Below are 10939 nucleotides of genomic sequence, written 5' to 3' on the forward strand. Positions count from 1 at the left end.
TGTTGACGTTGTAAATTGTAATAGACGACTAAGTTGTTCAAATGACGTCGTTTAAATGAGAAACCATGGCGGCTATTTAACTATCCGACGTAAAATATACATTCCACGACTTAACCGCTGTCGTTACAAAGTACTACCCTGAACCCTTAAGAAATTGAAGATGTAATAAACCATAAACGACTCAATTGTTCAAAGAACGTCGTCTAAATATCCTTTTACGTCTGATTTGTTTAAAACGAAACAACAAAAAACGACGGTTTTTTACTTTATTAGGTCGTTGGAAAAGTATTACACGTCGGTTACGCAATTTGTATGTTTTTTTTTTTTTTTAAATTTAAGAAAACCTCAACAAATTTTTACATTATATATTATAGACAAAATTTGTACATTATACATAAATATCAAGTGTTCAATAATTCCCCTGTTCAATAATTTGGCAAACAAACTCTGCCCATTCATTCCGAGCTTCATCAATTGCTTCTTGGGGGTATGGCGCTTCCTAGTTTCCCTTGGCATACTGCATAAACAATGACTATTAGGGTTTATAAATAAAAAGAAATTCAATCACAGACGACGATATTTTTCATAACCGACGTAGTATATATATTCAATGACGGTAATTTTACATGACCGTCGTTGATATACAAAAAACGACGTGAAATGTATGAAGGTAATTTCTTCTTACCTTCTTCTCAAACGCCAAGGAAGGATCCATGATGATGTCCCTCATGAAGCACATCACATAATACCCGCATTCGACACTGCTGGGTTGCTTTGGTGTGCCTGACAGAGTTTTCCAAATTACTGCTTTACGGCCTGCTCTGGCTATGTGAGAATTATATATTTTTTTTAACAGACAAAACTGAAAGTGAAAATATTTCAGGAAAAATTAAGAACACAAACGACGGTTATTAATAAAATACGACGTATGATATGATTTTAAACGACGCAATGAAATAATCTCAGACTTAATAAATGTTTAAAACCATTATTTATATAACGTCGTGGTATTTATGTTCACACGACGCCAATAGTAATATACCGTCGTCTATATAAGGATCCAAAACCCTTCTTTCTTTCTCTGTGAATGTTTGATTGCAGATCCAAAAACCTAAAATACCACGTCGTGGTATTAACATTCACACGACGTAAAACAATAAGATATACTGTCGTCTATATTAGATACCAACCCTACTTTCTTTTTCTTTATATTTTATCTAATTAGGGAAAAAAAAAACCATTGTTCAGAGAAATCAAACCTGCAATTAAACAAGCAAATAAAAAAAAAGACTATAATTTTAAAAACAACTTTGTCAATTTTCAGACGACGCTAGAACGACTGACGAACCGTCGTGGTCTACATATTTAACCACGAAAATAAGAAGCTACCGTCGTCTTATTTAGTTGAGGTAGTTGTCTTCAAAGTTGGAAACTTTCCCTCTTTGTCTGTATATTTTATCAAACTTGGAAAGAAGTAAAATGATTTTGGCCAGAAAAAAGGTAAAAAGATTTTTCAAACAAAAAACGATGAGCATGCAAAACAGTAACCAAAATAGTGAAAATGAAAGCTTACCTTTTGCGTGCAATGAAAGCAAGAGGAAGACGATCGATCTTTCAGTTCAGAGACGACGAAGAAGACGAGAGGAAGACGATGAGATACTCTGACACTGCTCTGACAAGGAAAAAAGACGAAAAGTTTTCTCTGGGAGATTGAAATTTTTAATCGGGTTTGGAAACAGTGCATGTGTAAGTCAGGTAGACGAAAAGTTGCTTACATATAAAACCATTTCAAAAAAATAATAGGGCGGTTACATATAACTACGACGTATAAATTAAAAAATACGACGGTACATTTAACTTCGGACGTGGTAAATAAATACGACAGTAGTGTTGTAGGTACCGTCGTAGTAAACTCAAAAATTAAAGTACATAAGTAATAACTCGCGTCATGGTAGATTATTTAACACGTCGCTTTTATTAATTTACCGACGTGGATTTATGTAATATACGTCGGTCATACCGACGTTGATTTTACAATTTAAACGGCGGTTTTTTTTGTAAGGACCGCCGTTGGTTTTAAAAATTTATTCTATAAATTTGTCGCTTTCATTCATTTTCGGTTTACATTTAGGGTTCCAAGTTCTTCCTCTCGCAGAGACACTGTCTCTCACATCTCAAAGACAATAATTTGGATGTCTTTCTCAAAGAGAAATTGAGCTTACTCGGATCAAATCTATGTCCACAAGAAGAAGCTTGTCAACTAGCCTTCTCACTTCCTTGATCAAGCCTGATAGGACACTTAGTGCTTCTAAATACTCCTTGCTTTCCGTCAGATTTGTGATAGCCTCTTCCTTTATCCGTAGAGCTTCAGAAGAAGAAGATGGGTTTCAAGAATGGGATAAAGAATAGAAATGGCCTCTAAAGCATGAGCAATCGAATCAGTAGTTGCTGGGAGATATGATGAAGACATTGTCAATGCTTTGAACTATACAAGTCCTGCAGAAAGATAAAGGACCAAACTGTTAAAGAAACTGAAACAACGACGGTTTTCTGTTATACCGTCGTCTTTTCTCGTCGTCTATATTAAGGTAAGATGGTGGTAGATTTATAATTACCGACGTAGATTATTTTGTTAAACGTCGTTAAGTGTAATACAACCGACGTGGATTTTATTTTTAAATTATAAATAGAGTTTTTTTTTCCCGAATTCTTTCAGTTTTAGTTTTCAATTACAAAGCGTGATAAATAGATTTTTTCTTTCCCGAGGAAATTTAAAATGAGGGAAATTAATGTTCTAGAATTTGTAAACTAACACGACGCAATATTACTAACCCGAGGAAATTATAAATAGATTTTGCTGGTAAGATTTCGTAACCCTTGGGTTCTCAGAAAAATTTGATTATGTCGGCGGTTTTCTATATAAACCGTCGTGGTTATTTCAATTCTTGTCATTAAGTAGATCTACCGACGTAGGATAAGAAAATCAAAGAAAAAAATTGTTAACAAAAAATTCTTATTAAGACGACGGTTTAAATTAAAGGTACGACGTATAAAATGAATAAATACGACGTTAAATTTTATAGTACGATTTAAAGATAACGTCGTAGAACTATACGAGAATGACGTTGATATATTTATATTTGCCGTCGTTGTACATTAATTTAATACGGCGATATTTTGTATTTTAAAGCCGTGGATTTGTTTGTAATTATACGGCGTCTTATACGAAAACCTCGTCGTGTTATTTTATGAGTAAAAACGGTGGCTTTTATTGAAATCGTCGTCTTTACTTTCTACGTCGGTCGATTCATAACTTCTGCCGTTCTTTGTTGGCTTTGATTTTACACTGCGGAAATCTGTTTCAAATAGACGCCGGTTGTTTAATTAGGTACGTCGTTGTTTTTGAACAGCCATTTGAATCTCCATTTTTAGTTGTCTAAGGTGGTATTACACGACGGTGTTTTTAGAACCGTCGTCTTTTTAAAAACCACGACGATTTTCACTTAGACCGTCGTTGTTTTCTGGTCGTCTTTTTCACTTTTTGTAGTAGTGGATGTATTGAAGCTCGGATTCATATACTTTGCTGTGTTTGTGCTGTTGGGCAGTGAAAAACATGTCCACATTGACATGCGATATTTGAAGTTGGCGGAAGACCTTGAAGACTTTGGGAAGTATCCATGGGGGGCTGTGTGTTATGCGAAGACAAATGCGTCACTGCTGAGGGCACTTTGTGCAGATTACCAGCGAGTGAAAGTGCCCACAAAAACTGCCAAAAAAAAAAAATCTGGAAAGAAACCAACAACAACGGCAACCGGTAGACCAAGAGAGTACCACCTCAAAGGTTTTCCGTATGAACTTCAGGTGAGCAAATGTCCATTGATGTTGAAGTTAAATTGCATTTGTTTACAATGACTGACCTTTTATTCCTCAAACCAGATTTGGGCGTATGAGGTATTTCCAGCATTGGCTGCACTACATTTGGTGGTGCACGAAGATAATGCGTACATCCCTCGTTTACTACATTGGAGGAGCAATAGTTCGCCGCGTTTTTATGAGCTAATGAGCCAAGTATTCGAGAACCGTGAGGTTAGTTCAGTTTTTAATGATAATGTTAGGGATATGAAAATATAATATAATTACTTTACTGATATGTATATTGTATGTGTAAATTGCAGGTTGATGTGCAGCTTCTCCGGCCATCTGTAATGGACAAGCAGCAGCCGTATTGGACTTGGGGTGACAGTGCTGACAACACTGAAGAACTTGTTGACTTGTTGGGCGATGACGCTGAACAAAAAACCGGCACTTCTGCCTCTGTAGAAGAAAAAGATAAGGACATTGACGAAACTGCAAGCCTTCCGTCGTCTTCTAAGGCAAGCATTACATTTTTTCGAAGATATACGTCATAATACAATAGGAAAATAACTGCTGTATTGTTGCAATATTTTTTGGCCTGCATAGTAACACATGCATTATAACTTAATGCAGGGTACAGTCGCGTCCAGAGAGTTACGCACTTTGAAGCGTGACTTTGAAGAGGTTAAGCAAAAGGGGCTGACGATGTCGATGTATACACCATTCTCAGTGTGCAGCATTGCAGATGTGCCACAACAATGAGATGGGTAAGCTTTGTGAATTTAGTGCAGTTTATCCAAATTTTACATAACTGCAGTTCTAATTTCCCAACTTATTGGCCTCACAGTACGTCTTGCGGAATCTTGACCGTCAAATTCCTCGAGCATCTCAGTGCTGGGATTTCGGTAGATAAAGTTGACCCTTTGAAGATCAAATATTACCGACTGAAGCTTGCAATTGAGGGTTTAAGGGGGGAGGCATATTTATGAGGTAAATGTCTTCATGTCCGTGAATTCACCTCACTCTGGACTTATGACTTGGGAATTCACTTTGCTCATTACTTATGTCAGGAACTCCTTTATATGAAGATGCAGACGTAGATGCTTTGCTGGGGGTACTTTAGATGGTCATCCTGCCTTTTTGCTACAGCTAGTTGGTGTAGATATTATTGTCAGGTGTAATATTGTACAGTGTAGAAGCAGTGGCTAATTGCCTTACATGGCACACACACTGTTTCTATTTTGAAGGTTAACTATTTTGTACACCTCCATATATAAACATAGTTGCTCTTTGTGGATGCTTTAGTAGCCATTGTTCACATTTTGTCTCTGTGGTTTTGGGAATCTGTTACTAGACTTACTGAAGCATACAACTTTGTTAACATTTCTCCATTTAGTTTTGACTTAGTTCGTTTTAAATAATTTTGGCAGCAATTCTACTTTTCTGCTTAGCATTATGTTGTTATATGAATTTGGAACCTGATACTGTGTTTGCTGATCTTAGCTGGAGTAGGTGCCAATCACTCCTCTTTCATCTTCCATACTGGATTAGTTTCCTTGTGTATTTAGCTATATTCGATCTGAGTGATTGTTCTCTTTGTACAGGGTATACTAGCACCATCCGGCGGAAGAATGGTAAATTATCTGAATTGATCGGTGAACTTCAGGTACCATTTTCATGATTTGTACTCTGCTTTGCTAGTGGAACTCGCAGAACATTTGTATTTGGTGTTATTTTTGTATGAGTTTTTAATTTTGTAATGCATTTGGTAAACTTGGTAAACTAGTGGAACTCGCAAAACATATGTTCATATTATTTCATCCATTGGTTCTGTGAGTTGTTGTCTTCTTTAAGCAAATCTAATATTTGCTCTTCACAAATGGTTAGGGTCTAAAATTCTCAGATCTTATGTATGTGACAAAGGGTAGTATGAATGCTGCTGTTTCAAAATTGCATAAACTTCTGGAGAGCGTGACAGAGGCTATTGCTGTAAGTTTCTTTTCGGCTGTCTATGCCAACAAAAATACAAAAACTGATTTGGTACTATGAACTGATTTGGCACTATGATATTTGGCACTATGAACTATGAACTGATTTGGTGGCAGTTACAAATGAACATAGGTCTTAATTCTGGAATTGCCCTTCATAAATGGCGTCATCTGCACTTAACCCAGTTGTTTTTGCAGGTCGGTCTCAACCAAGTGTTGATTGCAATATTCCAAACAAGATGACCATACACTGTTATTTGATGTAGGTATACGTATGAGATGGCTTAGCTTTAATTGGTTTGGTTGTTCCAAGTTTTATGTACACAATCTCACAGTAACTGCCGAGTTGTTTTTCATTTCATGTATTTCTCCGTGGTAGTTTTTCCCCAATATTCTGATTATGGAGATGAAGTAAACATTACTGTGGAGCTTATAGCATGTTTTCTTTATTTTGTGGCCATGACTTATGTTCTTGCTAACCCTTTTTCTTCAAAATCTCTAGTTTCTGTCATCTGAAGTCTTTCCAGTCATTCAACTCAAAATTTCTCACCTAATACTTTGGAATGGCAGAACAAGTGTTAGGAGGCCATACATAAATAGCCACAAGTTGTCATACATGTATATAAAAAGTGTGAAGTTGAAACCTACAGACGACAAGGGAAGAAGGAAGCTCTGTCCCATACAGGTGATTCGTGGAGTAAACATGTTTATGCCACCATACCAAATTGACTGCCCCCTCGAATTGCACAATGGCAATATGCTCTCCTCCTGCGACTCTAACGTAGGCAAAACACTGGTGTTGGAAGGACATGTAAAAGGGTTATTGTGCATTCCATTGTACAAGCTTGAATGGATTTTCTTTTCTGTTGTATTTGGCCCTTCTCTTTTCAAGCATGCCAAAAATCTTCCTCGTTTTGTAATATGTGGTTTGTGCCCAATTAATTTACTGTGGATGTTGCATTTTTGGACCCAATATTTGATAGCAAAGTATCTTTTGAACGACAATTCATTGAGGGAGAGAATTACTTTCGTTTTGAATATGAATCCATGTGCAACTCCAACTATCATTTGAAAGGTCCAAATCAATTCATGGTAATATAAGGATGGATAACAATTGTTGTGTCCGTCATCTTTGTATTCAGGATTACTTTCAACGAAGTGGAGACTTATTACAGCACATGCCATTCACATACGATATATGAGCAATATGAGGTCAATATAGTTGCACTATGAAGGCAATATTAGAGCAATATAAGGGCAATACGATAGGAATTTTATCAGTACATCGAATATGTGGCAATATGCCCACAATATCAATACAATACAGAGGCAATATGATGGCAATATAAGCACAATATAAACGCAATATTAAGTCAATATACATACAATACATACACATTACAGTATTAAGGCAATATAAACAAAATAGAAATACAAGATTAAGTCAATGTACATACAATACATACACATTACAGACAACATTTCACACATGCAAAAGAAATCGCCACCGAACCTTAACAATACTATCTATCCCGCGAAGGGAAAATGAAGGCAACAAAAGATCCATGTACTCGGGTGAGATGAACTGAAGCTGCATTCACCGTTACTACAGGTCCATCAAAAGATCCATGTCTTTGTCCTTTCTTCTCGCTGCATGCACGACGCTATGATGAGCCATTCCATCAGAACCCATATTCAGTACCTGCCAGACACCAGCTACATCAATTTCACTCCAATTGTGGTCTGGTGAGATGACCGACGCATAATCTCGGAACATTTCGAAGCCGTTGTTGAAACATTCAACCATTTCATGGTTATATTCTTCAGATTGTGTGAATGTTTCGAGGGCATTTTTCTTTGTGTCTTCCAATTTCAACTTCAAGGACTCTAACTCTTTGCTCCGACTTTTTGCTTTAAGAGTTTGCTTCACCTCTCCAGCGTATGCTTTGTTCAACTTGTTGGCCAAGTTTCCCATAACTTGGCCATGAATATCGCACTTACTCTCCCACCAATCTGTTGCCTTTGACATATATTGGAGGTGGTGCTTGACGGCAGAGATTTTGTCAAGCGGATCATGACTCTCAGCCTCACTTCCAGATGAAGTGGGATCATGATTGGGAGTCCGAGGTGGAGATGGGAATGGCACATGCCACGGCTGGTCCCCCGGGTAACTCACATGCTCGTTAGGAGGGCGTACATCCGACATCTTGAAGTATTACTGGGGACAATTCACAGCTGTTGCCTGCAACAAAACAAATAGAGGTACATTCAGTCTCCAGTTGTAAACGACTATATGGTTAGGTTGAGTGGAGAATATTTGCCTTTCAGTAAGACTAATTACCTTTCCCGTTAAGAAGGTGCCTCTGTTGCAGTTCTATATAGGAAGGTTCAGTTATATGTACGAACTTATATGAAGTAAATTGGGTATTGTGTTGGTGCATTCAATTGATGGGATTGCAAACTACACCATTAACTCCTTGGCTGTAATTTACAGCAGTACAACATTACATTAACAACAATAAAATTGGCTTCCAAATGACAAAAAACCAAACCTTAATGGGAAATAGGAAATTGTGGATTGGAACCCAAAATAGGACTATGTAAGTAAGCATTTATTGCGAATTTCAGAACACAAAATTGGAAAATAGGAAAATAGCAAAACACGAAAATTGGAAATTTGGAAAAGTGAAAAGTTAAAACTTGGATATGGGAAATAAGGAAACTTGGAAAATTGGAAATTGAAGAAAAGAATTATTGGAAAAACGGAAATACGAAAAAATGGAAAGTCGGAAAGTTGGAAAATTGGAAATTTGGAAATTTGGAAAATTTGAAAATTGGAAAAAGGAAATAAGGAAAAATTGGAAACAGGAAAGTAGGCAATAGGATCAAATGATAGTTGGAAAATTGGAAAATTGGAAAAAGGAAAAAAGGACACTTGGAAAATAGGAAATTTGGAAATTGGAAATTGGAAAAGAAAGCAACTTGGAAAATTTGAAAATTTGAAATTGGACAAAAGGAAACTTGGAAAATAGGAAAATAGGAAATAGGAAATAAAGGAAACTCTGAAAACATGAAAATTTGAAAATTTGAAATAGGAAATAAGAAAAAAGGACACTTGGAAAATAGGCAAATACGCAAATGGGAAATTGAAAATTGGAAAATTGAAAATTTGGAATATTGAAATATTGGAGAACTGGATAATTGAAAAATAGGAAATAAGGCAACTTGGAAAATAGCAAAATTGGAAATTGAACAAAAGGACAGTTAGCAAAATGAAAAATGTGAAATAGGAAAAAAAGGAAACTTAGAAAATAGTCCAATTGGAAAAAAAAAAAAAATTGGATAATTGGACAAAAACTTAAATTTTGAAAAATGGAAATAGGAAACAGGGACACATGGAAAATAAGAAAACTGAAACGAATTGAAATTGTGGAAATGGGAAATAAGACAATTACCATATTGGACAATTTTAATTACTTTCTGAATTAGGCAAAGTAGGCAACTTTTTTTAAGTACATAATGGGGGGAAAATGGGAACATTGAAAAATTGGAAAACTGGAAATAGAACAAAAGGAAACTTGGGAAATTGCACAATACGAAAATAGGGAATAGGAAAAAATAATGAAAAATTCAAAAATTGGAAAATTGGAAAATTGGAAAATTGGAAAATTGGAAAATTGGAAAATTGGATGACACATGGAAAATAGGAAAATATGAAAAATGGCAAAATGGAAACGAATTGAGATTGGTGAAATGAGAAATAAGACAATAACCATTATTGGTCAATTTGAATGAGTTGGTGAATTTGGCAAATAGGCAACTCCCTTATTTCAATGACATAATGGGAAAATGACCAAGTTGGGAACGTCCAACATACAAATATATTACAAAAAGGCATAAAGTCAACCTGGGTAATAACTCCCGCCCAATACTATCCCGCCTAACACTCCCGCCAATCCCTCCCGCCAATTACTCCCCCTAATCCCTCCCGCTAATAACTCTCTGACTTACTCCAGGTCATTAAAACCTGCCTATATTAATCAACCCAGCTGTTTGAAATGAAAACTTCCATCACATTAACTGCTGCTTACAGCCATTACCTTCCCCACAGATTTAACTCACATCGCATTTAGTCCCCTGTTGTTCCAATTAAGTTGTACACCAGCCAACAATAAATATCAAAGACCATGGACCATAACCTCACACCAAACCCAACGATTTCAATTACTGAAGGAGGGGAGACCGAAACAGAAGCCAAGTCACCGAATTCACTCCCTGCAGACTTGGTCCATGGCATACAGCAATGTCAACGCAATACCATGTTTTGGAAAAATCTTCATGCAGACATAGTTTCAAAAATTGTGGAGGGCCAAGCTAGATGGGGTGTCATAAAAAAACCCCACAATTCGCTATCGTTATCATTCGCGCATGCATCTCCTACATATAAAGAGAATGAAAGAAAAAATTGAACTTGCCCCTGCCACTGCAATTATGGTATTCAAGGAATCAGAAGCAATGGCCAAGTTGAAGCAAGAAGAAGTGGAAAGGGGATTCGAACTATTTCGTAAGTTTGCAAAAATAGTGGATCCGGCAGGAAACTGGGCCAACATCACTGTGGCCGGGGTCATGAATTTCATGGGTCGCGGTCACCGCACTTGAAGAGTATGCAACTTCGAATTTGTCAACAGCAGGGAAATGGAACTATGAGGTGGCCTCTTTTTGTATTATGTAACGATGGGGTGGCCTGTTGTTGTATTATGTAAGTTTGGAAATAGGATTTTATGGAATGATGAAGCCTCATTTTGTAGGGAAATGGAACTATGAGGTGGCTTACTTTTGTATTATGTAACGATGGGGTGGCCTGTTGTTGTATTATGTAAGTTTGGAAATAGGATTTTATGGAATGATGAAGCCTCATTTCCCTTTTCTATTTCTGCGTATACAGTTTATCGGTCTCCAGTTCTGTGGCGATATAGCAGCAATAAATATACAATACACATGCGGATAGTGGCAATATTATGTCAATATCAGTACAATAGAGTGGTGATAGAGTTACAATATGATCCTATTACAGGACGTACTGCATCAGAATATGT

At 36.6% G+C, this 10939-nt stretch overlaps 2 protein-coding genes across 2 annotated transcripts in view; both read left to right on the plus strand.

Annotated features, from left to right (window-relative positions):
• The first annotated feature begins 3627 nt into the window (after positions 1–3627).
• On the plus strand, positions 3628–4617 carry LOC117612576. The gene is made up of 4 exons (XM_034341260.1): positions 3628–3861; positions 3937–4086; positions 4176–4373; positions 4489–4617. The coding sequence occupies exons 1-4, from the start codon at positions 3628–3630 to the stop codon at positions 4615–4617; spliced, it is 711 nt and encodes a 236-aa protein (XP_034197151.1).
• A 5678-nt stretch (positions 4618–10295) lies between these two features.
• Positions 10296–10939, plus strand: part of LOC117612577 (DNA repair protein XRCC3 homolog) — a 2091-nt gene continuing 1447 nt past the window's right edge. Inside the window, exon 1 of the mRNA XM_034341261.1 lies at positions 10296–10407. Within this exon, the coding sequence (XP_034197152.1) occupies positions 10296–10407 (112 nt within the window). The remainder of the gene's footprint in view (positions 10408–10939) is intronic.

This window comes from Prunus dulcis, unplaced genomic scaffold (genome assembly GCF_902201215.1).
Source record: "Prunus dulcis unplaced genomic scaffold, ALMONDv2, whole genome shotgun sequence".
Lineage (NCBI taxonomy): Eukaryota > Viridiplantae > Streptophyta > Magnoliopsida > Rosales > Rosaceae > Prunus > Prunus dulcis.